The following is a 26687-nucleotide window of genomic DNA, read 5'->3' as shown; positions in this document are numbered from 1 at the left end:
CGGCGGGCTCCGCCCTACCAGCCTGGGACCGCCTCGTACCCCCCTTTTGGGGGCGTGTCGGGAGCGATGGAGAGGGGCGGGGGGGGAGACAGGAGCCCCTCCTGGCATCCTGAGAAGGGGTGGGAGCACGGACTGGGAGGGCCTGGGGCGGGGCGGAAGTCGGGGTTCCCGGCTCGCTCCTCCTCCACGTCCTGGGGCTGCGGGGTCGAAAGGGGCAGCGGCGGGCGGACTGACAGAAGCAGGTGCCAGGAGAGGGGCTCAGGGTGAGCAGCAGCGGCAGGTGGTCGTGCCCCGGCCCTATAGGCAGGTGCCACCTGTCGCTTACTTTTTCCCTGACGCAGCAGCCAGAGTCGGATTCAGGGGAGGGAAAAGTTCAAACTGGAGCCCCGAACTCCTGGGTCTGAGGGAGGAGGGGGCTGGAGACCCGAATTCCTGCGTTTGAAGAAAAAGAGGCAGAGGCTTGGACTCCTGGGCCCGAGGGAGGAGTGGGTTGCGGGCCCACACTTTCGGATGTGAGGGAAGAGGGATTCCAGAACAGGGACAAGAAACGTTGAGGCTCATCAGTGTGCCCGACAGGCAGAAAGGTCCAGAAGGGGCTTGGGAACCCAGACTCCTGGGTCTGAGGGAGGAGGCTGGAGGATGGGCTATGGGAGGTCGAAGGGAGCGCTGGCTATTTCCCACTGGCAGGACTGAGGGCCTGATCTTTGGCAGAACAAGTTTAGGGCTCTGTTCTGAGATGCGTGGGAGGCCACAGTGCTCCTGGATTGGATTACATGCAAGAGGGCAAGCTGAGGCCGTGGCTATAAATATCACGGAGGATTCGGCAGGAGCCCAATGCTCCAGGCAAGGGCCCTGATGCCTTATTCCACAGAAAATCATCACTACCGCTCCCGAGTCTTAACAATAGAGGCATTGCCAATACCACAGATACCTTTATTGTTCCTGGCACTCAAATTCCCAAACCCATCTTCCCACGGTCCCATCCTCTACTACCCCCAAACTCAAACTCCCAGCATTCCACGCGGGGAAAAACTACAACTCCCAGAAAGCTCTGCGCTCAAACAGACTCTAGAGAAGCCGATGAATTTTCAAGGTTCGCGCGCTCGTTTGCTATTGGTTTTCAAGGAGGCGTGGCCACGGGAGGTCCGTGGCGGTGATTGGCCGGCAGTTCCTGCTGCTCAAGATCCCAGAGGAGGCGGCGGAGCCTGCGCAGTTCACGGTGCAGGGCGTCGTCCGTCACAGGACCGGTGAGGCTGAGGCGCGAGCTGCCCAAGGGCAGGATGAGGGGAGGATGGGAGGAGAAGCTTTCGAAGATGTCCCCTATGAGACCGAAGAAGTCGGAGTTAAATTCTGAAAATGGGCGTGAGGCAGCAGTGTCGGGGATAGCCCAGACTGCGTCACGCCCGAAGGAAGGAAAAAACCCCCGGCAGCTCCTGGAGCAGGGTCCCCTCAAACGCGACTCTTGGGAGTCCCCAAGCATCATGGGAGCTGTAGTTCAGACTATGAAAGGCCACCGTTGCCTGGGAAACGGGCGATGTAGTTGGGTTCTTGGGTCCATTAGGAAGGAAGGAGGAAGGACTGGGAACTTCGTTGTACAGATTCCTTAGAGTGGAGGGGCCTGGAACTCGGTCTCCTAGGTGAGGAAGGTAGTTTGTGGGGGAAAGAGGCTGGGGACCTGAACCGCTGCGAAAAAAATAAGGAGCTGGGGGCTTGAACTCCTGTATCCTGGGGGAGAATCCTGTATCCTGGGATGCAGCACTTAGATCCCGGGGCAGGAGAGGGCTAGGGGTCCAGAATCTTGGACCAGGAGGAAGGAGCTGGGGCATGGATCCCTAGGTCCTGAGGACAGAAGAAAGCTGACAGCCCCAATGCCTCTGTCCCTATTTCTCCTCACCTGTGTCCACAGCATCTCGCTCTGCAGGGGGAGGATCCCAGGCAGGTGGAGGCCCGCGGCCAGGACCCAGCTGGTAGTGGCTGAGCAGATGGTGGAGCTGAGCAGGGGTCAGTGTGGGGTGGTCAGTTCGTAGGCTGCTCCATGAAGCCTGGTGGGAAGATGAGGTGAAAAATCTACGATCATTATGGGGCAGCTGAGAAATCCTAAGTGGAAGGCCCTCCATAGAAGAGGGCATGGATGTAGTGGGTAGACAGTGATGTCTGTGCAATGTCTTCCAGGTACTGTGAGACATGGTTGTCACCAAAGTGATAGTGGGAAAGGGCATACTCTCAGCTTTAAAAAAGAAAAATGTGATTTGCTTCGGAATACATGAGGAGGTAGGAGTAGGCAGGGGTGGAGAAGAAACAAAACTGACCATTAGTTTATGTTACTGTGTGCATAGGTGTTCATTATTCTACTGTGGCTACTTTTTGTAACCGTTTGAAATTTTCTGTACCTAACCTAGATCTAGGCAACAGAATCATCACTGTGGTTAAAACAAGAGACTCAACCCAGATTGCCTGGGTTCAAAAGTCCCAGGCTACTCATTGCCTTCTCGCAAACCCTGTGCCTCAGTTTCCTCACCTGTAAATTGGGGGAGAACAGGAACTACCTAACAGGGTTGTTAGGACGATTTAATATGGCAAGATTGTAAAGTACACAGAACTCTGACTGGTGCTTGTTAAATGCTCTGTAAAAGTTTGATAAATAAAAGTAAATAAATGAAATCAAGTGACCTAGCCTGCCTGATTCTCAGTTTCTTTGTCTGAACCAAATTGTCAATTAATAACCTACTTCACGAGGCTTAGTCAGCATTCAGTGAGAAGGGCTAAACACAGTATCTGGCATGTAGTTTACGTTCAATGAATGTTTTAAATGCCACATTCCTTGGTCCCATACCAGACTTCCTGAATCAGCATGTCTGAAGGAGGGGACCCTGGAAACTATTATTAATAAGTCCAACTGGGATTCAGATGCAGCCAAACTTGGACATTTATGTGGCTGGCTTCCTTCTAGCTGCTGATGCATCACCCATGGTGTCTGAACTGGGACTGGGGATAACATGGAGTCCAAGGGGAGATCCAAGGGTAAGCTGAATACAGAGGACAGATGAGTGGGATTGGGGACTCAGAGGTCAGGGGTCAGGAGTCACCTTGAGCAGGGAGGTGCGAGGCACACAGAGCAGGTTCACAGCTATGGAGAGTTTCCGGAAGAACTCAGTGGCAATGTCACCCAGCCCAGCCCCCTGCAGCCAGTCCAAGACAAGGTCCAGGTTGGTTCGGATTTGGACAGCTCGGGACCATTGATAGAAAGGTCGGCCTTGACCTGTGGGGGAAGAGTGTGAGAAGCAATGGGTGCACGGACTCTGCCCTCCTGCGTCCCAGACCTTTCCTATTCTTCAGCTTGGGATCTGGAGCTTGCTCTCCAGAGTCCCTAAAGATGAGGCCTGAGCCTCTGATGTGTCTTAACTGATGCAGGTCTCAGTGGCTCCTGTCTCTGCTTCCCGGCCCCTTTCCAGACCCACCCTCACCTCGTTCCATCAGCGAGTTGAGAAGGGATGCATTGGAGAAGAAGAACAAGTAGCCGAAAGTCTGAGACACAAGGTCCGGGTGCAGCTCGCACTGGCTGGTCAGTTCCAGGGCAGCTTGAAATACGCCCAGGGTAGGTCTCAACCCTGGAGGCATGGCCCCCAGCTCGGCTCCAGGCCCTGGCAGCTCTGCCCCAGCTGTGAAAGGGTTACTATCCAGGAGAGCAGGCAGCGTTGAATACAGAGTCTGAGGAGACACAGAGGTGCAAACAAGGGGTTGGACTACAACTCCCTGGAAGCTTCAGGGTAGTAAAGCATAAAGGTACTGGGGAGCTCCACCAAAGGCTTCTGGGAATTGTAGTCCATTCTACCTTCAACACCCTAAAGGTCTCCATGAGCAAAATCCTACTTTCCACATAGGTTCCTAGCATTCATCAGGCCTGGGATACCTCAAGTTTAAGAAAGGCTTTCCAGAAGTGTCTTGGGTATTTTAAGACCACCTCTGATGTAGTTCTCAACAGAGACAGCTCAAGGAGGACAAAGGACATTGAAAAAAGAGGCTCCCTTCAATCAAAGAATTATTTATCCAGAATTCCCGAAGGAAAGGAAAAGAATGGAGAGTCAGGAAGTGGGAGTGGGGTGGCAGTTAGCCAGTGGAAAGTGAGATCAGGCCAAGGACAGGAAATGAGGTCAGAGCCAAAGAAGAAATAAAACCACACTTGGCAGGGATGTACAGGAAGTGAAGCCTGGGAGGAAAGGGCTTCACAAATCAAGGCTGCTCAAGGAACACAGAGACTACCTGTCCCAAAATATCCCCTTTCATTCTACAGATAAGGAATGAGGCCCAACATAAGACAGAAACCCTGAGAATTCCAAGAAGCAATATTAAGTGCAAGAGTGGTGGCGGTGGGACTTCCCTGGTGGTGCAGTGGATAAGACTCCATGCTCCCAATGCAGGCGGCCTGGGTTCAATCCCTGGTCAGGGAACTAGATCCCACATGTATGCTACAACTAAGAGTTCGCATGCCAAAACTGAGGAGCCCACGTGCCACAATTAAGGAGCCCACCTGCCTCAACTAAGGCCCAGCACAACTAAGGCCCAGCACAACCAAATAAATAAATATTAAAAAAAAAAAAAACGGGCTTCCCTGGTGGTGTAGTGGTTGAGAATCTGCCTGCCAATGCAGGGGACACGGGTTCGAGCCCTGGTCTGGGAAGATCCCACATGCCGCGGAGCAGCTGGGCCCGTGAGCCACAATTACTGAGCCTGCGCGTCTGGAGCCCGTGCTCCACAACAAGAGAGGCCGCGATAGTGAGAGGCCCGCGCACCACGATGAAGAGTGGCCCCCGCTTGCCGCAACTGGAGAAAGCCCTCGCACAGAAACGAAGACCCAACACAGCCATAAATAAATAAATAAATAAATAAAATTAAAAAAAAAAAGAGTGGTGGCGGGGGACTGGGGCAGGAAGCAGGCCCTACAGGATGGGCACTCCAGGGAGAAAAAGGTTTGTGGCTCAGAAAAGGGAATGAATTCAAAGCTACAGGAAGTGAGGTCAGCAAACACAGAAAGTGAGGCCTGAATAAAGAGGTTTAATTTAAATGACAGTGCCTAGTATTATTTGATCTATATTTATCTATCTATCTATCTATCTAACTTATCAGTGACTTAAGAGTGGACTTAGAAAACAGGAGCTTGATATAACAGTGATATAACCAGGCAGTGAAGTCAGCCTATCAGGAGGGGATAGTTGCGGAGACAGGAAGAGAAGTCAGGAAGGCAGGAAGTGATGTAAGCTCAAACAGGAAGTGGTATCAGAACAGCAAAGTGTGAAGTGGGGGAGGGCCTGGGACATGGGAAGTGATGTCAGAGAAGCAGGAAATGTTGCTAGGTCAAATAAGAAGTGACACCAGAGCAATGTGATGTAGTTCAAACAGGAAGTGATGCTATGCCAAACAGGAAGCAGGGGTCAAGGCCAACCTTGGTGAGGTAGTAGACAGACTGCTGGAAGGTACACATGATGACCTCATCCAGGAGGGCCATAGCCTCGTCACACAATTCCAAGTCATTGCAGAGCTGTGGGTCTGAGGACAGGCATAGGAGTGAGAGGGAGAACCAGAGGCTGCCAGGCAGAAGCCCAGGTCCCCAGGTGCAGGGAACGGCAGGAGGCTTGGACAAGCATGGGCCTGGGTCAGAGCTCACCCTCCTGGTCGGCCTCCTTCTCCATCTCTAGCACCTTCTCCTGCACAAAGCTCAGCAGCTCCGTGGTGTTGGCCATCCATAGCATGAGTGGCCGCAACTCCACAGACACAGCCTCAGGGGTCAAGGGCACCTCAGGAACCCCCTCAGGGTGGCTGGGAAAAGGGGAAGGGACTTGTAATCCTTGCCCAATTCCCCCCCGCAAAATGTCCAAACCCCGAGACCTGGGTCTAACTGGGGTCAGAGTCCAACCCTCATTTCACAACTAGAAAAGTTGAGTCCCAAAGAAGCTTGCACTAAAACATGCATGGAAATGTGAACATAGAACTGGCTGAGAATCCTGACCCCTACATCACTCTAGACCCTTCTCCCCAGAGTTTCTCTTACTTTTCTGGCTGACGGTCTCCAATTTCCTTAATCTTTTCCTGTGGAACAGTAAGATCAGAATTAAGGTGAGGTGGATGAGGAAGAGAGGCCTCTGAGTTAATGCCCTGATTTTTCCTTTTTGACAAGAGACTCTCCCCAATTTTCAAATGGACTCTGATCCTCAAGCTTCGGAATAGTCAATCCTCTTCTTACAGTTTAAAACACACACCCCTATGATTAAGAGTGGTCTGTCTCCCTTTAGGTCTACTTCTGCTCAGATGGAGTTTCCCCCTATTCAAAAAAACCTCCTAAACCTTTCCTCTAACTAGGCCCCAGCTCAATAGGATGGAACTTTCCCCGCCTCCCCCAACCCCAACTCTGAATGGCTTCTCCCTGGCAGATCCATCTGCTGGTCCGGTGGGTTTGTTCTCACTCGCCTCCAAGAATGGCCTCGCCCACTACGGCTCCAACCTTCAGGGATCTCTTCCCCTACCCCATCTCCCAGGATGGTTTCTTCCAATATCCCTCGGCTGCAAAGATAGGTACTACTGTACTGTCTTCTCTTTAAGCACTGTGGATTAATCCACAACTCCCAGCATCCCTTGGGGCCCCTTGCTTAATAGCCCAAGCCCCCTCCTGAGGTATACTGGGAGATGTAGTTTTGTCCTGCCCAACTACGAAACTAAGGTTGGAGGTGGCGAGAGGAGGCTCGGGAAAGGACTTGGGGCGCAGATGGGACTGGACGCAGGTTGGCAGTGCTCACCCAGACAGCCTCCTTGATGAGACGGGCCAGGCGGCCCAGCAGGCGCGGCAGGTGGCCCAGCTCCAGCTCCCGAGCTGAATGCTGCACACACAGCGCCAGCAGCGTGGCGGGCCCCAGGGGCGGCAGGTCCCCGGCGCCGGCGGCCGCGGCACGCACGATCTCACCCAGCAGCGCCTCTTCCTCGCGCGGCCGAAAGCGCAGCACGGGCTCGCGGCCGTCCAGGTAGGCCGCCAGTGCCTCACCGCGCTCCTGCAGGCCACGCCCACACAGGCGGCAAGAGAAAGCCCAGCCGGGGCCCGGCGGTGTGGCCCCGGGGCGTGCGGGCAGCCACGGAGGCCTCGCCGGCCCCGCGCCCCCAGCGCGGGGGTCCTTGTACATGAACAGGAAGTGCTCACCAAGCCCCAGCAGGTCGCCCGGATGCAGCTCGGTCTCCCGCAGCAGGAGGCACCCATTGTGCGTGACCGGGGCTCCCCGGGATGGGCGCACCATAGCCGGGGGCTCAGGACCTGCGCGCACTGTGCAGTGACGCGGCAGGATGTCCGGGGCGTTGAGAAAGGTGTCTACATACGGGGCTGGGGACCCACCGCGGGCCGAGGAGTTCCCACCCCGGCCGAACACGTGCTGCTCCCGCGTCATCACATACACCACGAAGTCCTGGAGGGAAAGTGAAGATGCACTAAAGGACACCACTCCACGAGGACTGGATGCTTCTGAGGAAATCCCTTACCCACAACTGACCAGGTCCCTTGAATGAGCACTTCCAAGGAGATCTCCTGGGATCCCAAAGGACTCACCAATTACCTCCGACCTCCCATGAGTGGACTCTTCAAAGGCACTTCCTATGGTGAACTGTCCCATAACATCCATCCTGAAGACTGGATACGAGGAAACCCCTTTCTTGACATGGGCTCTACCATTTCCCTCCCTCAAAGAATGGATGCTTCCCGGGAGATCTTTTTCCAATGGATTCTCCCATCTTCTCACCTCCTCTGAATGGACTCCTTCAAGGCAATCCCTTCCTACAGTGGATTCTCCCGTAACATCCAGCCCAAAGAATGGGTGCTTCCAAGGACACCACATCTCCATTACTAAAATGGACTGTCCCACTACCCTCACCCTCTAAGAATGGACCTTCCCAAGGAAACCTTCTTTCTCCTAGGAACTCTCCCATTTCCCTACCCCAGTCCCCACTTGCCCATCATTCCACCCCTGTGATGGAGGCTTTCAAAGACATTTCCCCTTCCAATAATAGTTTCTCTCAATATTCCCAAAGCAAGGATACCTTTAAAGAGACGTCCCCTTTGAACAAAGGTTTCTTCCATTATCTCTACCCCATGAATGTACACTTCCAAGGAGACCCACTTTCTATAATGGACTCTCATTTTTTCCCACCCCATGAATTTACTTCCAAGGAGCTGTAATTCTACAATGGACTCACCTATTCCCCCCACTCCCAGGATGGAGGATTCCAAAGACACTCTCCCTCCCATCAATGGATGCTCTCAATATTCCCATCCCCAAAAAGGACATCTCCAAGGAGATCTCCATACAGTGGCACTTCTAGTAACCCCATCTCATAAATAGATGTTTTCAAGGAGACCCTCTTCTTATAATGGAGTGTCCCATTTCATCCACCAAATGAAGAGGTGCATTCCAGAAGACCCCTTCCTAAAAATGACTCTCCCATCTGCATCCTATAAAAATGGAAGCACTCTGTCTGACCCCCTTCCTAAAGTAGACACTTCTTTTCCCCATTCATGTCTGAGAAAACAGTCATCCTGATATCCATAAATCCCCTCCCTACACTGAACTCTCTCCCACTACCTCCACCCCATGAATGCACATTTCTAAATTTCCTTACTACAATGTATTGGTTCATTTGCCTCTTGAGAAATATGGATCTTTCCATATTTCTGATCACCTTCTGAAGGTAGAATCTCCTATTTTTCATCCCTGTCTGGAGGAATGGAATGATCCAGAATACCTGAACCCCCTTTTTACAATGCGCTCTCCTGTTCCCTAGCCCAAGAAGGGATTCTTCCATTGCACCTCACATGAACTCTCACATTACAGACACCCATGAATAGATGAATGCAAACAAATTCCTCTCTACAAGAGATTAAACTCTTACTCCTGTACCCAAGGAATGGACACTTCCAATGAAGCCTCTTACAAAGAAATTTCTCATGAATCCCATCTGAAAGAATGGATGTTTCCAATGTTTCCCTCTCTTCCCATAACGTACTTTCTTATATTCCCAGAATAGATCCTTCCAACTTGACCACCATTCCAAAATAGAGCCTCCTATTCACCAACCTTGTCTGGAGGAATGGGCTGTTGTAATATACACAAACCCCTTCCTACAATGAACTTGCCCTGTCCTGTTGCCCCAACAAGGAAGCATGAATTCCTCCAATGCAAGTTCTTTGAATAGTTTTAACCTCTCACCCATATACACAGCCAAGTGACCTAACCCAGTTGGATCCCTCTCTGAGAGTAAAAATGGAACTGTTCAGTAAACTCCACCATCTTCTAGAGTGGGCTTTCCCATTGATCCCAGCTGTACCTGTTGAACTTGGCTGTACCACTGTTACCCAAAGGTAGACAAAACCATAAGAATGATTCTCCTAATTATCACACACACACACACGCGAATATTTCCAATAATACATGACATTTCTTTAATGAAATAACTTACCACTGGCCCCCAACCACTAATCTTTTCTTTCTCTTGCTCCCCAACACTCAAACAAGTTCTCCTATTGCCACTGATATATATAAAATAGAAGTATCACTACCACCTGCCCCCATCAACAATGCTCACAATCGTTCCAAAGTAAACCATCAACTTTAAAAAATGATTTAGGGACTTCCCTGGTAGTCCAGTGGTAAAGAATCCGCCTTCCAATGCAGGGGACTCGGGTTCGATCCCTGGTCGGGGAACTAAGACCCCACATGCCGCGGGGCAACTAAGCCCGCGTGCTGCAAAGTACAGAGCCCGCGCGACACAACTAGAGAGAAGCCCTTGCACCGCAACGAAGAGTCCGCACCCGCAACAAAAGATCCCGCATGCTGCAATTAAGACACGAGGCCGCCAAAAATAAAAATAAATTAATTAAATAAATATTTTTTAAAAAAATGATTCAATCCATTCCTCCTAAGACAACATAGGCTTACCCCGAACAAGATTCCAGACATCAATCAAATTATCTCCCTCCCCAAAAGATACTCTTCCATTACTCTCCCTCAAGAAAGAGAGGCCTCCAAGAAGACCTTTCTAAAATAGGCTCTCCCAGGAGTTACCTGGTGGACTAGTGGTTAGAATTCCGGGCTTTCACTGCTGTGGCCCGGGTTCAATCCCTGGTCGGGAAACTGAGATCCCGCAAGTTGCGCAGCGCGGGAAAATAAAATAAAATATAAAATAAAGTGGGCTCTCGCATTCTCCCTGGAGGAAGACACTGCTTTCTCCCAACTTTGAAAGAAATGAATCATCGCCTACTTGTCCCTCCAGTGAAATCCTTCTCCGACATCTATCTCCACCACTTCCTTTCTCTTCTCTGACATATCTGAGACTAACGCGACCCACGGGATTCTGGGAGTTGTAGTTTTGCCACCCATTCAACCGAAGGGTGGGGCATAGGTCTCTCGTTAGGAGAGGTTGCGCTTACCTGGGCGTCCTGGTAGCCCTGCAGCAGCAGGAAGTAGGGGCGGTTGCTGGGGGCCTGGATGAGGCACTGGGTCAATTGATCGAAGTCGCCGGGGTCTACAGGTCCGATTTGGGCATCAGCTGCCCCTGGGGCCATGCTAAGTGCCTGCTGCCTGCGCTCCTGCTGCCGCCGCCTCCGACCCTGCAGACTGAGCTCCGATACGCTGCGCCGCAAGGACAGGTTTTCCGAGCGCTCCTTGCCCCCGGACCCAGCCGAGGGCCCTGACCCCGACCCCGGGCCAGGACTGGCCAGCGCTGCCCCACCTGACGCCGCGCGGGAGCGGTTCTTCTGTGGCCGCCACGAGGGGGCGCCCGTGCCTGCCGAGAGAGATGGAGAAAGATGAGAGGGAGACTGGAAAGAGACCTAGGGAGAGCCAGACTCGGAGAGCTAGAGATTCTAAAGAGACAATTGGCTGCAAAGAGGTGAGGCTGCTTCCCACATTTAGGTTTTTGCATATGCTGTTCCCTGTGCCTGGAACACACTTCCTGCTTGACTCCTACCCATCTTGTAATTTCAGCTCATAAATTCATTCATTCTTTCAGTTAATATTTTTTGAGCCCCTACTATGTGCCAGGCACTGTTCTAGGCACTAGAACTGTTCACGAAGAACCGAGAAGATTCTGCCCCAAGGAAAGCAGAAACCACCTCCTCTTGAACACCCTTCCCTGACATTCCAAGTCGAAGCAGAGAAGGGCACCACTGGCACTCCGAACTTTGTCACACACAGCCCTGGCATCTAGTAGGTGCCCAGTGGAAATGAGCTGAATGAGTGAACTGATGTTTTTCTCACTGGGCTGTGAAATCTAGAAGGGCGGGAATTGTCAATGTCCCCACTGTATTCCCCCAGGGCCCTAAATAATGTGTGGCCCACAGAAGGTGTTCAGTGAATGCTTTTTGGAAAAAAAAAGAAAAGAAAAGAAAAGAAAAGAAAGGCAATGATGGTTATAATTGCCATTCTTTATTTAGCAACTACTATATGCCAAGCCCTGTGCTAAAACCCTTTATATGCATTATATCGTTGAATCTTCGCCTAGGATTTTGCTGTGTTTAACCGGCGAAGAAAACCCATGAGTGTAACTGCTACACCACTCTATCTCCCAAAGGGAGACTCGGGAATAGAAAAGCTGTGAGAAGGCTCCCTGAGCAGACACTATCTTTGTGAGCCCGGCCCCACCCCTGCCAGACTGTGCACCCCGACTTTGTTATTTCATCATAGGCGCACCTCCTGTTCCAGGCCAGGCCTTCTCAAATACTAGGCCCCCAAGGAGCCTGGTCCTTGGCCAATACAAATACCTCTTCATTTCCCGTGCACCACCCTCAAGCCCCCTCTCAGGCTTTGCAGCCAACCCAGCCTAAGGTCACCTGGTCCAAGGCCCACCCTTCTGAAGCTCCGCCCTTTCTTAGGCTCTGATCTAATAGCCCATTTCCTCACCTTCCAAGCGCGTCCCCCTTCTAGCTTCCTTCTACATAGGCCCCGCCCCTCACGAGCCAATTCACCCTACTACTGAGAGGCCATCTGCCATCAGGACCACGCCCATCAACTCTGCACCTATCCCAAGGGCAAAGTCCTCGGGCCTAGCCCATCTGGCTGACCTAGGTCCTGCTCCACCTTCGCCTTCCCCTAGACCCAGTGCTATAGGTCCCGCGCAGTCCCCGTCCCGCGGACCCCTCCCCCGGCGCCCGCCATCCTGTCCCAACAGTCCCTCAGGCCCCGCCCACACTGGCCCCGCCCAAGCCCCACCCATCCCTCCACAGGCCCCGCCCCCAGAATCCGGCTTCCCACCCCCGCAGCTCACCGTCGCCGTCTGCCGCTCCGAAGGCCTCCTGCTCCAGGCGGCGCGCCTCCTCGCGGCCGCGCAGCTCGAAACGCCGCGCCCAGCCGGGCCGCGCCCGCCACAGCTCCTGCACCAGCAGTGGGCGCTCCGAGTCGCCCAAAACTCGCAGGTGCTCCGCCCGCCACTCGCCGCTGCCCATGGCGCCCGCCGCGGGCCGACCCAGCGCGTCGCACAGCGCGAAGGCGTCCACGCAGCTGCTCTCGCCGGGGCCGCTACCGGGGCTGCCGGCCAGACCGTAGCGCTCCAGCGCCTCGGCCACCAGCTCGCGCGCCGTGGAGCGCGCCGTGGCCAGCACGCTCTTGTAGTTGGCGCCCGAAGCCAACCCGGCGCCGAAGATCTTGAGGACCCCCGGGGGCGCCGTGGCGCGGGCGGCCAGTGGCGGCTCGGGGGCCACGCCCGCCGCCAGCTCCGGCAGCTTCTTCTCGCTGGCCCAGCGCTGCGCGGCCCCCGGAGTCCCGGGGGCTCCCGCGCCACCGGACCCCGTGGTCCCCGAGCCCCGAAAGAGCTGAGAGATGCGCTTGGCGCGGCTCCCTGAGGCTCCCCCGGCCGCCTTGACCGCGCCCACTCGCCGCAGCTCCACGTGCGGCGGCGGCGGGGGCAGCGGCTCGCTGCTGCGGCTCCCCGTGTCCGAAGACGAAGACCTGGGAGCCCACCGGCGAGCAGAGACACGGGAGAGAGAACCAGAAGGACATGCAGAGACGGGGGTAGGGGTTAGAGAAAGAGAGAGGTGGGCAGAGACCCAGAGTGGGGGGGGGCGGGGAGGAACAGAGACCCAGAAAGGGAGGGACAGACACCCAGAGATAGTGGGGGACAAACACCCACAGAAGGGCGAGAGACGCGGGGTGTATAGAGATGGGGGGTGGCGTGGGCAGAGGCCAGAGGCAAAGAGAGCGAGGGAGAGAAAATAAATAAATAAAGGCGAGTCCCACAGAAGGAAATTCCAAGAGGTGAGCAGGGAGAGGAGGAAGGTGAACCAAACTGCTACTCGTCCTGTGTCCCTATCCCCGTGTCCACCGGCCTAAGCCCATCTCCAGCCCCAGCACTTCCCTCACCGGACCCTATATCACTGGGGCCCACTGTCCCCTACCGCCTGCCATCTCACTTGCCCATTCAGGACAGGAACTGGAGCCAACTCTTTCCGGTTCCCTGGCATTACCCAGTGCAGGGACTGGGTCATAAACAGGGACAGATGGGAGGCAGGTGGGGCAGGGGCAGCAACCGTGAGGAGGTGGGCACTCACTTGACAGAGACAGCGCTGGGCCAGCGTCGACCCAGCTTGGCCAGCTGCTTCCTGGGAGAATTGATCCACAGGCCCACCGGGAGATGGAGCTTCCCGAAACGGGGGCTTCCGCCCTCCTTCCGCTCACCAGATAGCATGGCCCTAAGGGAGGGTGGATAAAGCCCCAGCTCCTGAGGCCTTGAGAGGTAGGGATGGGGTGAAGGGGGACCTGGACTCCTGAGTCAGAGGGAGGAGGGGTCTGGGACCCAGACTCCAGAATCTGGGTGGAGGAGGGGATGGGAGCCCGGATTGCTGGTTGCTGGGATGGGGGATGGCTGGGGACTGACTCCTGGGTCTGAGGGAGGAGGGTGCTGGACTCCTGGGTCCCCAGCTCTTACCCTGCTTCGGGTCCCAGCAGCACCCGGGGGCCCTGTCTCCGCTTGCCCTGGTTGGTTCCTGACCCCGCTGCTCCTGTTCAGCCTTTGCCTCTGCCCCAGCTCCCAGCACTGGGTGGGGGACAGGAAAAGGCAAGAGGAAACCGGCAGGAAGAGCGGGGAGGGGGCGTCCTGTGAGGGGACCGGGCCTGGGGGAGGAGACCTGGGGAAGGCTGGCCCGGCCCCACTCCTTGATTCTGGAATTACATCGCAGCCAGTTGGCCCCTTCCAGGACCCACAGGACCAGGTTCCCAGCCCCTTCTCCCTCAGACAGAAGACCATCCCCAGGCTTCCCTAGGGGAACCAAAAGTTAGAATCAGTCCGGAGGAGTGAGTCAGATACTTAGACAACCAGATAAATATTTATTTTCTCCTTGATTCTTTGGTCTTTTCTTTTGAAACCCCAGAGTCCTGAGCAGCTCCATTGCCAGTGCTGAACCAGGAGGACTTTATGAAATCGATCACTTTCCCAGACCGAGAGAAAAGTATCCTGGTTGGGGTACAAATAGCAGAAACAGGTTAGGTCCTAATGAGGGAGGAACACCCCTCTCGGCCTCTCTATGTTTGATCTTATTCTAGCAATTATCCAAGCTTCGCCCTCCTAGGTAAGCCCCGCTCCCAAAGGAAGTCCGGCTCTCAGCGTTCCTTGGCTGGAGACCCCCTTCTGTATTAGGTAGTTGGAAGCCCCCGCCCCTCGCTCCAAGCCCTGCCTTCTTCAGTGAGCGGCTCACGCGGTTGCAACGCTGGCTATCAGCACGACAAAGCCCCAGATCAGCGGCCCGACCAGGCGGCTTCTCAGCACTTTCTCTGGCTTCGGAGACTGCGACTGGAGGGTTGTGGCCGTCTGGGGGCGATCCAAAGTCACCTCACCTGGGGCCACCTCATCCTCGGTTTCAGTGTTTGGTGACGGTATCTCCTCCACGATTCTTTTGGGCAATACTGATAGAACAGCGGTTAGGAGCAGTCCTGGGAGGGCGCAAAGGTCCCGCCAAGGCCAAGGCAAGCTCTCCCCACAGTAACTTGCCCCAGGACCCAGGCCCTCCGGGACATAATCACGCCTCCAACTGCGTGAAGCCCAAACACACCCACAAGGGAGCCCTGGCCCAGTGGCCAGAGGCCACACTCAGGGCAGGAAGCCATACCCTCGTGGCCTGAAACCACACCCCGATGGGAAGTTATGCCCCATAAGCCACGCCCCTGAAGCCGCCCCCCCCACCCCACCCCCGCCAGGAGCCTGAATCCCACTTCTCTCAACTCCCCAGCACTGACCTGTGACATGAAAGTAGATGATCGTGGCTGGACTGGATTGCACGGAGCCCAGCTCGCAGCGATAGGTGCCTGCATCCTTCGGACGCACCATGGTCTTGGTCAGGGTGGGCTCCTTCCCCTTGGACATCAAGGTCTCGGAATGGTTCCCCCAAACCTAGACCCAAGCTCAAGGGGTCACAGAGGCCTGGGGGATTCAGGGGTTGGGGAGTACAGGGGTGAGGAGATCATGGGGCTTCAGTGGAGAGATGGGAGTCCAGGGTGTACTGGTCAGGGCATGGGGTCCCAGGGGATCAGAAGAAGCCAAACTTGGTGGGTCATGGGTCATGGGCATTATGGGTGCAGGCCCGTGGATACAAGGGCCAGGGGGCTCATGCAAGCCTGATGGACTTGGAGTTCAAGGGTAACGGGAGTCGGAGGGCCCCACCCTGTAAAAGCTGTAATCCGTCAGGCCTTGAGAGATTTTATGCCAGTTGAGCTCACAATCCAGGATCATATCTTCCATTTGATGGACCTTGACTTTGCGCTCTGGGGATAGGGGGTTACTGTGGGATGCTCTTTCACGGTTCTGGGCCCTCTCCCAACCCCCTTCCACTTGGTCTCCCCCCACGCCTTTTCTTGTTAGCTGTCTCCAGTCTCCGACCTCTTTAGACTCTTGATCTCTCCTCTGGCTCCGCCCCTCTTGCGCCAACCCCTCCGGCTGGGCCCAGCTCTCTCACCTCCGCAATTCGAGGACTTTCGACAAGAGTGAACCTGCTTCTGGCAGGTACTGCACCAGATCAGAGGCTGCAACATCAAACCTGAAGGGGCAGGATCGAGGCTGTGTCCCCCCACTAAGAGGCGGGGCTAAGAGGAGAGGGCAGGGCCAAGGGCTGGGGCAGGCTCAAGAGCCGAATCCTGAGGTCAGCCTGCGGGGCTGGGCTAGAACACAGCCCTGTAGGAAGCCAGTCTAACCAAGCTCAGTAAAGAGTGCAAAAAGTATATGCCCGCTTCCCAAGAAGTCCGAGGTACAAAAGGAATACGGGAGACCCAGGAACCCCTCCACGCGGAGAATGAAAAAACACACAGACCCAAAAGAGGGAGGCTGGGTATTCACGGGGCAGGGATGAGGGATAGAGGACCAGTTCCCATAATCCGGACTCACCACATTTGTTGGGACAAAAAGCTGCCTCGGTAGAAAGAATTAAAAAAAAAAAAAGTCAGATTTCTAAGTTAAAGGGGATGAGAGAGGGGGTGAAGGAACAGGCTAGGGCTGGGGCTCTTGAGTTCCAGGAAGGAAAGACTTGGGTGTCTGGGCCCCTGGGTCTGAGGGAGGAAGGGGTTGGGAGAGCTGATGTATGGGACTCGGAGAAGCAGAAGGCTGGGGTCAGGGACTCCTGGACTGTGAAAAGAGAAGGCTGGGATGCCGGACTCCCATCTTCTCTCACCCGCTTTTTGAAACTGAGCAGCGTAGCTGGCAAAGTTATCCTTTGCCAGGCGCAACATCCAGAACAGCTCCTTCACGAAGAGCTCACCTGGGAAGAAGCAGGATGACTCAGAGTAGTCCCCACCCCCACCCTCCTGCTCCTCCCAGATGTGAGGTACAGGAAGTTGGCCTCTGTCTGCAGAGCCTGGCTTTTGGGTCTTCTCAGGGAAGGACAATAAAATGTAATGACCACTTAACATAATGCTGGCCACTGGGCTAAGCAACAACAGGGATGAAGGCTCTGTTATGGTTTCCATTTTAGAGGTGACAAAGCGCTCAACGCCACACAGCTAGGAAACCGGCAAAGCCAGAATTTGAACCTAGGCAGTCTGGTTCCAGAGTCCAGTACCTGACCACCAGACCAGGTGTCACCAGCAATCACTTCCCTGAGAGTTTCTGGAAGCCCTCTCCTGCCCCCTCTGTGCATTTACCTTTTACATCACTGTCCATGATGCGTTTCAGATCCTTCAGCAAACTCCAAGCTGCCTTTTCCAGTGTGGCCTCATCTGTGGGGGGAGATAAACCCCAGATTCCAAGCATTGCTGTCTCATTGGCTCACCTAGTCTTAGAAACTACAACACCCATGGGGCCAATGGGCAAGGATTGGCCTGGTAAAGGGATTAACCCACGCCGTTGCCTTCTGGGAGTTGTAGTCTTATTTTATTACATATTGAATAAAATTGCAGGATAAAAGGTAGGGAGAACAGTATTTGCCAGCCCTGGGGAACCCCAGAATCTGCATCCCAGCCTTCTCCATTCCCGAACCCAGGAGACTGTACCTCCAGCCCTTTCTCCCCAGCACCTCCCAGCAATCCTAGCCCCAGACCCCTCCTTTCCCAGGACCCAGAAGTCGCACTCCGTCCTCACCGACGACCCCCATATAGGAATCCTCGTCAATCGGCAGGTCCTTGAAAGCTTCCACTGCCTGCTTTACCCTTTTCATCACGTTTTTGTGATGCTTGGCCTCCAGGTGGCCAGGCAGGTAATCCGTCTCCAAGGAGTTTAGCGCCTCCACGACCTTTGGATCACACATGACACAGCCCCGGGCAGGAAGCAGGCAGCCGGCCAGAGCCGCCACCAGGAGGGGAAGCCGCCGCGGCCCCATTGCGGCCAGAGCGCGCAGCTCGCGCCGAACTCCAGGGAGGCTCCTCTTACCCCAAACCGAGAAGGTGAACGCTAAACGGAGAGATACCCTTCCCCGAGACTAATGGAGCCCCAATTTGCAGGGCGCACACTTCTCATTAGAAAACCGAGGAGTGCCGAATCACTCTAAACAGCCGCAGCCCGACCTTGACTCCTGACTGTTGTACCTTCCAACACTAGGGCTCGCTGAAGAGTCCAGGTTCTGAGGGCTTTCAGAGAGGACGAACAGGCCACTCCTTCCACTCTTTTTCCCACGACTAAAATTAAGGATTTTGGCGGGGGGGTGGGTGGGAGGGAGGGGAAGGTTGGTTGCGTGGTATAGACAGTTTTTAGTTGGAGGTCACAGCCACGGTTCGCCCCTTACTAATAGGAACTCCCAAGCCTCTGCCTTCCGGCTACCCACGGCTGGGCCCCAAATTCCCAGGAGATATTCCCTGAGGTTTCCTTGGCCCCGCCCAGAAGCCCAACTCTTAGTCTGATTGGACCGCAACAAAGGGAGGCCCTGCCCATAGCTCCATGATGTCACAGCCCCCTTTTCAGACTAGAACTTTCCCAGCGTCTACCGAAGGGGACTTACCCTGTGGGCTCTGGTTTCCAAGCTAAGGAAAGGGCTTCTAGCCTTCAATCTCCGCCTCTCTCTGGGCCCCAGGACCCAGGCTTTTGGCTAGCTGACCACGGCACTCGGGAAACACTGTCCTCGAGCCACGAAAACGTGGGAAGTGGTCCTTTCTAGCCCTAGGACTACGACTCCCAGAAGGCCCTGGGGTCTCTCCATAGCCGATTACTGCAGACAACCCCATAGCTTTATGGGAAATGTAGTTCAATAATTATAATATTGGGACTTCACTGGCGGTCCATCAGTTAAGACTCTGCGCTTCCACTGCAAGGGACTCGAGTTTGATTCCTGGTGAGGGAACTAAGATACTGCATGCCAAGCAGCGCGGCCAAAAAAAAATTTTTTTTTAAACTATAATCTTTGCTCACTCCCCCATCTACCCCTCCACCTTCTTTCTCCAGCCTCGGGCTGTATGCTGAGGTCCCAGGGGAAAGAGAGGTCTGGAGGCCAGTGCTGAGAGTCCGGGAAAGGAATTGGGTCTCTGAGACCATAACTCACACAAGTGCAGTAACAAGAGAGCAGGAACAGTATCCCAAGACATGAGAAGTGAGAGTCCCCGGAAGCTCCACACCTTTACTCCTACTCACTTACACACATCCTCATGCACACGAGACTCCAAAAAACCTGCAGAGACGGGTTGGTGATGAGGATTTTTAATTCATACCTCCCTCTCTCCCACCTATGGCAGCTGAGTAGGGACTGGTTCCCCAAAATTCCCTGAGAAGACTAGAAAAGGGCTTAAATTCTCAGACAACTCTGTAATTAAAGTGTCTACCTTCGCTTCCTTCAGAAAGCCTCAAGGGAATCCTGAAATCTGAGTCAAGAATCCCATCCTCTTTGGCCAGACCCTGTGCTCCTGCCTGGGTTGGAGACCAGTCTTGGGTCTGCATACCTTATGATTCTTTCATCCCTGACTTACCCAAAGCCAGATTTAGAGGCTCTGTGAATTCAGGGGCAGACAGTGGTTGGCCAGGGGCACAATACCCGCAGCTTTCTGCAAGCCCAGAGGGCACCCTTACGCCAGCTGACTTTCAGTAAATCAACCCCATTGTTACCGAGTCCAAGCTCGCTGCATGACAGGCCAATAAATTGGGAGATGAGGTGTTGAGGCAAGGAACAGTGACTTTATTCAGAAAGCCAGGTGTTAGAGAAGAGGGCAGACTAGTGTCCTAGAGTACCATCTTATGGGGCCTGGATGCTAGTTTCTTTTATAGAACAGAGAGGGGGAGGAGGTGAGGAAGTAAAGTAAAAAGGCCATAAATCTTGCAAAACATCTCCTGGCTTGGCCAGCATCGGGGAGGGGGTGTGTTAATTTCTTCTTTCTTGCAGTCCTTCATGGGTGGGCGGGCAGGATGTTTCCCTGTGAGCTGAACAAAGGCACTTTGGTTTAACATTCAGGCAGAGGGGCAGGGTTCCCCATGCAGACCATTATGTATGCTTATAGCTATAGATAGCATCCTTTTAGTGATTATAGTAACAAAAACAAGGGAAAACAAAAGTTAACATAAAAGAAACAGATCCAACATGGAATCAGATTTTGTTCTTCCCTGTTACACCATCACTCCCCAGCAGCCCAGCTGCAGAGGAGGAAACTTCCTTAATTGGGTAAAGCAACATGAACTTGGAGCCAAGATTTGCATGTCTACCTTTGGTAGTTTTGAGCTTAAAAAAAAAAAAGGTGTCCCTAGATCTCTGCAGAGCCTTTCTCCATAAGCTGCAGCATTCAGCAGCATCCCTTCCCCCACCCCTCCCATGTTTTACCATATTTGTGGTTTTTCAAGGGCTGAAATGTTGGGTAAAGTTCCACTTTTCACACAAACTGCCCCAGCTACAGAGAGTTTGTCATCCATCAACCTTTCTAGCAGTGGTGAGGTGTTGGGCTGCTGGTTTTACCTTTGTTAGTTTCTTTGCAGAGGTAATCTGGAATTCCAGAATCCCAACCCCTCTGGAAGGTCCCCACAGGGTTCTTTACAGGCATTAGAGCTGATCCTCTCCAGAAAAAAATCCCTCCTCTAGAATCATTCCAGAAACACAGAAGGGGTGTTGGTGAGTGCTTGCGGTAGCACACCCATGAGTTCCTTCTGTCCTGATGACCCAGGGAAGAGAAATATCTCTTCTCAAAAAGACCAGGATGGTCAATGCTGGAACAGGGAGTTCCCTGTTCCTGGTGGGGCAGTGATCTAGAAGTACTCTGGATATGGGCTGGGAAGAACAGGTGGGCACTGTGCATTCTAGAAGTGTCATGAGCTTCTGCAGACATTGCCAGCCATCATGAAAAGATCTTCCATTGATTCTAGAATGTTCTGGCAGTTGCAGAAAGCCAGCCCCCCCTTTTTCTCCAAGTCTAGCCAACTAGAATCACTCTAGAAATGGGTGTCCACCAGCTGCAGGACCACCAGCTTCTCCAGAAGCTTCTGGGCTTCCAGAGATACATAACACTGGTCCTAGGTTGATCAGACTATTTCAGAAAGTCTCCTTGCTGCTCAATGCTCAGCCAACATCTGGAGCGGAGCCAAGTCTGCATTAATGCCCACCCACTCAGGCAGGAAGGCGGCCTCGGGTTTAAAGATATTTAGGAAGTTGGAGTTAGGCAGGGTAAAGTTGGCCAGGTAGATGGTGTTTCCACCAGCCAGGTAGGCGGCCCAGAAGCCGAAGGTGCCAATGGTCATGATGGTGTGGTTGCACTGTGTGAGCAGCGCGAAGTCCTTGCCGGGGGTACGCTCTTGCCCATCGCCAGCGAAGATCACATCCCCCCGGGAGGTGTCGATGTTTTCCCGGCACCACTCCATGCCGTTGCTGGTGACCACAAAGATCGGGGCTTCATGCCGGGCCCGGAACCAGTCCATAGCCTGCTGGAGGTAAGCGCGATCACCCACTACACCCTTCCATTGATAGGGCATCACCTGCAGGTAGTCCCCACGGCGCACGTGGACACCCACGAAGGTGCTCGGGCGGTCCCCCGTGCGGCTGAGCCGGAACTGATTCAGTAAACTCTGGGCCTCTCGCCGAAGGTGGTCGTGCAGGGTGAACTCGCTGCGGATCTGTTCCCGGAGATGATGGAAGAAAGTCCAGGAACAGGGGAAACCGGTGAGCCTCAGCCAGGGCTCCTTCAATTGGGCGTACTCCTCCGACATCCAGTCGTGAAGCTCCAGCTCCCGCCAAGGAGTGCGGCCATTCACCTCAGGCGCCAGCACGGGCAGGGTGATGCGGAACACGGGGGCCAGGGTGGCGTGCATGGCAGGCTGGATGAAGGCCTGGCGGCCGTTGAGCTGGGCCAGGGCCAGCAGCGTGGCGTACTGTCCCATCTGGTTCCCAAGCCGGCCATTTGGGTAGATAGTCCAGGTTCCTGAGAGGGAAGCAGGATGCTTGGGACAGGAAAAAGAGGCCTTGGGGTTTATGGGTGTGTCCGACAGGCAGATGACGGCCACAGGGGATGTCACTGGGTTACGGTCGGGACATAGGGCAGACAGGCCTAAGCCATTGTGAAAGAGGTCTCGGTGGATGTGGAGGAAGAAGACTGAGGCAAAAACACAGGCTAGCAGGAAGGTCAGACAGAGGTGACGGACCCTGGGTGCCCACATGGCTGCAAGGGAAGAAAAGTGAATTACGAGATACTCAAAGCTTGAGAGTGAATGTCAAGGAGGAGAGGCCTGAGAGAATGAGGAAACTCTGGGTTTGGACACCTGGGTCTGAGGGAAAAGGGGATCAGGGCTCCTGGATCTGAATTAGGAGAAGTTAAGGGCTTGGAATTTCACCAGATGGAAGATGGTGAAAATTAGTGGTTTCCAAAATAGCAATGGTTCAGGACCCACCACCTTGTCCTCACATCTTGGAATTTCACTCTCCCAGGCAGCAAGGTCCACTGACGTTGGACAGCATTGCCCCAACTCCTTTCTCAGTGAACCTGTGTGTGACGGGCGGAGTGCACCACGGAGGTGGCAGGAAGCAACAGGCCAAGTAGAACATGAGAGGCTGGAGGTCCAGGCCTGGATGGGGGATCTTGTTTCCTGGAGGAGCAGGAGTTGGGGGTCGGGGTGGAGGAGACTCCTGGGGGTCATAGGGAGTTAGAGGTTGGGGGAGCGCCTCCTGGGACTGAAGCCCCGATTCCTGGGTCCGAGGCATCTGCATTTCTCACTTACCTGAGCTCCACAGTCAGCTTGGCGTGAACGGAGCGTTCCGGCCCCAAGTGCAGCCCACATCCGGCGGCCCCCGGAACCCTGGACTCCAGGTTCCCAGGCCCGACAGCCCTCCCCCTCCACGCCGCCTCCCCCGACTGGCTGCGAGGGCTCGGGAAGGGGAGGTAGGAGCGGGGACGCGGTCCGGAGGATCACAGCCTCCGCCCCTCCCCGGCCGGCAGGTAGCTCGGAGGTGGAGCCCCGCCCCTTCCCTGGCGCGGAGCCCCAGCTCCCCGGTCTAGGGCAGCAGCCCCCGCCCTGTGCCCTCCCAGGACCAGGAGACCCGCGCCCCAGCCCCCCTCCTGCCTGACATCGGCCAGCCCGGGGCAGCCCACCTGGCCTCCTAGCAGCCCATCCTTCCGTGGACACGGAGATCTAGCGCCCAGCTGCAACGCTGGACCCGGCGCTTCGACCTCTTCCCCTCCAGTTTCTAGGTTCTCCATCCGCCCAGTGTACCTGGATGCGCCGAGTCCGGCCACGCCCCAGCGGCTTCCGCCCCCTGTCGCGTCCTCCCGCGGGGATGCAGAACCTGTTAACCTGGCTTCTCCATGGGCGGGTGCAAAGCCTCCTCCGGCTCTGAGTCCCGGCGTGAGAGCCTCTGGCGGGAAAGTGTCCCCGCGCCCACCAGGGGCCACCGATCCCCTGTCCGCCCCATCCACCCGCAAACTCGAGAGTCCCGGCTCCCAGTCTCTCCTTCTGAGGGAATCCTAGCGTCCGGCACCTGACTGCTGCTTTCCAGAAGGGAACGTACCGCCTCTCCCGAGGGCGGGAACGGAGAAAGCAGAAGTGGAAGGGAAACTCTCTTCCACAGAGGCCGAGGCAGAGCCGGCTAGTAGCAAAAGCCTCCCTCTCCTGCAGACCTGAGGCGGTTTCCCTCGACCCGAGGCTTCTCCCCACCAACCCCCAGCCTGGCCCGAGCGGTCTGACAATTACCATTCAAGAAAGCAAAGGCCCGGGAATTGGACTTGACTCTCTAGAGATCTGATCATAATTTCTCCAGACGCAGGATTCCCAGCCCCCAGCCCCCTCCTCAGAATGAGAAGTCCGGGCCTCCAGTCACCCGTCTCCTTCAGATCTGGTGTTCAGACTCTTGCACGCTTAGGTTCCAGGAAATTGCTCAACCCCTCATTCCCTTTGGGACCTTGGGTCTAATTTCTCCCTCCTGAGCCTGTCAGTTGTCAACTCTGAGTCAAAGATTCTCACCCTCCCCCCACTTCCCCAGGCTATTTTGAGGGCACCGGTCTGATCTTGGTTAGCTTCTCTGGTGAAAGAAACATCAGGATTGCATCAGGGTCCAGGAGGAGGAGGCTGGGATTTTGGTGTATGAGTGCCTGGGCTGGGGTTGGTGAGGAGGGTGGTCTGAAGCTTCCACACCAGGACTCCCGTGTCCTTGAGGAGGACGCTTTGATCATGTGGCACTTGCTGCTTTCCTGATGATCAGGGAACCTCAGTGTTCAGGGAACCCCCAGAAACCCAGAAAGTCAGGTGAGATGCAGAAATGCCAGTTGTGGGACACAATCTGCATCAAGTCAGGCAGAGAGGCGGATCCCAGCCCCCCTTCCTGCTCTAACTCAGGAGTCCAGGCCCCCAGCTCCCTCCTCCCTCAAACCAAACGGTCTGGGCCCCCAGCCCCTTTCACTCAGGTCCCAGTTCATCACATTTCTATCCCCCTGATTCCTCAGACCCAGGAGCCCAGGGCCCCAGCTGGAAGGACCCCCGATTGCATCATCCGTTCAGGCTGACCTGGCCACCGTGGAATTCTAGCATCTGCCATGTAGGTCAAATATCAAGGGTCAAGCGTCGGGAAGGTGATTGGGCGGGTCTGTCTGGGTATAAATTCTGGAGCACCTGCATTCTTCCCAAGAGATCTGGGTGTCCTGTCAGCTGTGAATCCAGGTGCAAGAGGACCCAGGCATTTCAGCTACCAGAGAAGCCATCGTGAATCTGCTCTCCCCGACAACCAGGCTCTGAAACAGAATCTAGACCATTCAGGTCTTCAAAGCCCAGACCCCATACCTCACTTGAGGACGTGAACCATTGATGGGCTGGGACAAGGCCAAATTCGAGCACCTGGGACTGTGGGTCCCTGTGCTAGCTGTCCTGCTGGGAGCGTGCCAGGCACATCCCATTCCTGACTCCAGCCCCCTCCTCCAATTTGGGGGCCAAGTCCGCCAGCGATACCTCTACACGGATGACGCCCAGGAGACGGAGGCCCACCTGGAGATCAGGGCTGATGGCACAGTGGTGGGGACGGCCCGCCAGAGCCCTGAAAGTGAGTGTAGGGGTAGGGCCTGGTCCTGAGGGAGGAGAGAATTGGGGCCTGGCCTCCTGGGTCTGAGGGAGGAGAGGGATGGGCAAAGGCCTTCTGAGTCCCTGATCACTTTCTCCTCTCAGGTCTTCTGGAGCTGAAAGCCCTAAAGCCAGGGGTCATTCAAATCTTGGGAGTTAAAACATCCAGGTTCCTGTGCCAGGGGCCAGAGGGGAGGCTGTATGGATCGGTGAGTTCCCAGGACCCCTGTCCATGCGCTCCACCCTTCCTCTCCCCATCCTCACAGTCTGGGGGACCACGTTTTGCACCTTTGACCTTGGCCAGGCTTGGCTCGATGCTCTCTGCATGCCCCGACCTCGCCACAATCCCTGGAGGGGGCAGCTGTTATCATCCATGTTCACAAGAAGAGGAAACTGAGGCTCAGGCAGGGCCACCACCGGCCCCAAGTCACAAAGCCTGTGAATGACAGAATGACCTGGGAGACCGAGTCTTGTGACTCGTAACCCATGCTGACCACACAGGCTCCTACAGGCCTGACTCATGCTGGGTGCAGGGTCACTCTGGGAATCGATGGCCTGTAAAGTGAACATGACCTTGGGTGCTAGCCAGATGCCCCTGCCAGGACTTAGAGAGCCTCCATTGATCCCTGGGCTGGAATATTCTTCTCTGTGAAGTGAGGGCAAGGAGGTGGGCCTGGCGGGACTGCCTAGGGGTAAAGGAAGAGCCTGCTTCTGTGGTTTTGAGGAAGGGGCTGGGGACCTGGCCTCTGCATCTGAGGAAGGAGTGGGTCCCCCGGCTCCCCAGGAGTCCCGGGACTCCCACATCCTGTTGGAGGACAGGACTCTGTGGTCTGAAAGGGGAGAGAGCTGGGGGCCTGCACCCCTGAGTCTGGGAGAGGATGGAGCTGGGGTTCCTGCAGGAGGAAGGTGTAGAGGAATCCCACGTCTCTGATCTTCGTTCTCACCCCCTCAGCTCCACTTCGACCCCCAGGCCTGCAGCTTCCGGGAGCTGCTTCTCGAGGATGGATACAACGTTTACCAGTCTGAGGCTCTTGGCCTTCCACTCCGCCTGCCCCCGCACCGCTCCTCCAACTGGGACCTGGCCCCCCGGGGACCTGCTCGCTTCCTGCCACTGCCAGGCTTCCTCCCGGCACCCCTGGAGTCTCCAGGGATCTTGGCCCCCGAGCCTCCCGACGTGGGTTCCTCGGACCCCCTGAGCATGGTGGGACCTTCACATGGCCGAAGCCCCAGCTACACTTCCTGAAGCCACAGGCTGTTTATTACTGAGTCTCCTCTTTATTTATTGTATTATTTATCTTATTTATTTTCTTATTTTTCTTACTTGAAATAATAAAGAGTCTGAGAGAAGGATCAGAGTGAGCACATGTGTTTGAGGGAGGAAATGGGGTCAGCTTCCTGGTCTCCCCTTGCCCCGCCCATTGCCGCAAGGCTGTGGGAAGGTCCCAGCCTTTCTGCCCCCCTCCCCTGGCCAGCCCTCAGATTTCTGCTCCACTAAGGCGTTCCCAGGGACTCTGGACTATCCCTGCCCTTTGACAGGACAGGACTTGTTATTCTCCCTCTCCCCCTCCCCCTGTCCCCAACCTCGTGTTAGTGTTGTGGAACTATTTCTCTGAGGTATCTCAATAACGGGGGACATTTTTAAAAAATGACACAGCAGACCCACAGCCTCATGGGAGATGTAGTTTTCTGGGTTCATTTAGCACTAGGAATGGAAAGACTTCTTGGTCCTCAGGGCTGGGGCAAGGACTCTT

At 55.1% G+C, this 26687-nt stretch overlaps 4 protein-coding genes across 30 annotated transcripts; 1 reads left to right on the top strand and 3 right to left on the bottom strand.

The window, feature by feature from the left end:
• Nucleotides 1-912: 912 nt before the first annotated feature.
• RASIP1 (Ras interacting protein 1) lies at nucleotides 913-14200 on the bottom strand. Of its 2 annotated transcripts, XM_036834171.1 has the most exons (12): nucleotides 13948-14200; nucleotides 13571-13711; nucleotides 12292-12971; nucleotides 10457-10812; nucleotides 6789-7442; nucleotides 6047-6084; nucleotides 5663-5814; nucleotides 5441-5544; nucleotides 3465-3708; nucleotides 3087-3259; nucleotides 1895-2042; nucleotides 913-1320 (listed from the first exon to the last, which is right to left on the bottom strand). In XM_036834171.1, the coding sequence occupies exons 2-12, from the start codon at nucleotides 13705-13707 to the stop codon at nucleotides 1121-1123; spliced, it is 2886 nt and encodes a 961-aa protein (XP_036690066.1). In that variant the 5' UTR covers nucleotides 13708-13711; nucleotides 13948-14200; the 3' UTR covers nucleotides 913-1120. The 2 variants fall into 2 exon arrangements, with proteins under 2 accessions (XP_036690066.1, XP_036690067.1); XM_036834172.1 differs by lacking the exon at nucleotides 6789-7442.
• Nucleotides 14201-14324: 124 nt separating this feature from the next.
• On the bottom strand, nucleotides 14325-18566 carry IZUMO1 (izumo sperm-egg fusion 1). Of its 6 annotated transcripts, none has more exons than XM_036834173.1 (10): nucleotides 18434-18566; nucleotides 17581-18113; nucleotides 17145-17219; nucleotides 16676-16762; nucleotides 16393-16413; nucleotides 15968-16048; nucleotides 15676-15776; nucleotides 15252-15405; nucleotides 14714-14921; nucleotides 14325-14472 (listed from the first exon to the last, which is right to left on the bottom strand). In XM_036834173.1, exons 2-10 carry the CDS (start codon nucleotides 17816-17818, stop codon nucleotides 14346-14348), a joined length of 1092 nt encoding a protein of 363 aa, XP_036690068.1. In that variant the 5' UTR covers nucleotides 17819-18113; nucleotides 18434-18566; the 3' UTR covers nucleotides 14325-14345. The 6 variants fall into 6 exon arrangements, with proteins under 6 accessions (XP_036690068.1, XP_036690070.1, XP_036690069.1 ...); XM_036834175.1 differs by having other exon boundaries at nucleotides 15252-15369; XM_036834174.1 differs by having other exon boundaries at nucleotides 17581-17861.
• Nucleotides 18567-19112: 546 nt separating this feature from the next.
• Nucleotides 19113-23792, bottom strand: FUT1 (fucosyltransferase 1 (H blood group)). 21 transcript variants are annotated; one of them, XR_005017535.1, is made up of 4 exons: nucleotides 22983-23741; nucleotides 22285-22479; nucleotides 20366-22055; nucleotides 19166-19839 (listed from the first exon to the last, which is right to left on the bottom strand). XR_005017535.1 is itself a non-coding variant. In XM_036834628.1 (3 exons), the coding sequence occupies exon 3, from the start codon at nucleotides 22051-22053 to the stop codon at nucleotides 20956-20958; it is 1098 nt and encodes a 365-aa protein (XP_036690523.1). In that variant the 5' UTR covers nucleotides 22054-22055; nucleotides 22288-22479; nucleotides 23104-23761; the 3' UTR covers nucleotides 19113-20955. The 21 variants fall into 21 exon arrangements, 14 of the variants coding, with proteins under 14 accessions (XP_036690523.1, XP_036690517.1, XP_036690514.1 ...); XR_005017534.1 differs by having other exon boundaries at nucleotides 22299-22479; nucleotides 23104-23741; XR_005017536.1 differs by having other exon boundaries at nucleotides 23104-23738.
• On the top strand, nucleotides 22749-26209 carry FGF21 (fibroblast growth factor 21). The gene is made up of 4 exons (XM_036834635.1): nucleotides 22749-22829; nucleotides 24330-24919; nucleotides 25042-25145; nucleotides 25889-26209. The coding sequence occupies exons 2-4, from the start codon at nucleotides 24688-24690 to the stop codon at nucleotides 26177-26179; spliced, it is 627 nt and encodes a 208-aa protein (XP_036690530.1). The 5' UTR covers nucleotides 22749-22829; nucleotides 24330-24687; the 3' UTR covers nucleotides 26180-26209.
• Nucleotides 26210-26687: the final 478 nt, after the last annotated feature.

This window comes from Balaenoptera musculus, chromosome 19 (assembly GCF_009873245.2).
Source record: "Balaenoptera musculus isolate JJ_BM4_2016_0621 chromosome 19, mBalMus1.pri.v3, whole genome shotgun sequence".
Taxonomy (NCBI): Eukaryota; Metazoa; Chordata; class Mammalia; order Artiodactyla; family Balaenopteridae; genus Balaenoptera; species Balaenoptera musculus.
This window is presented reverse-complemented; position numbering and strand designations above follow the sequence as displayed.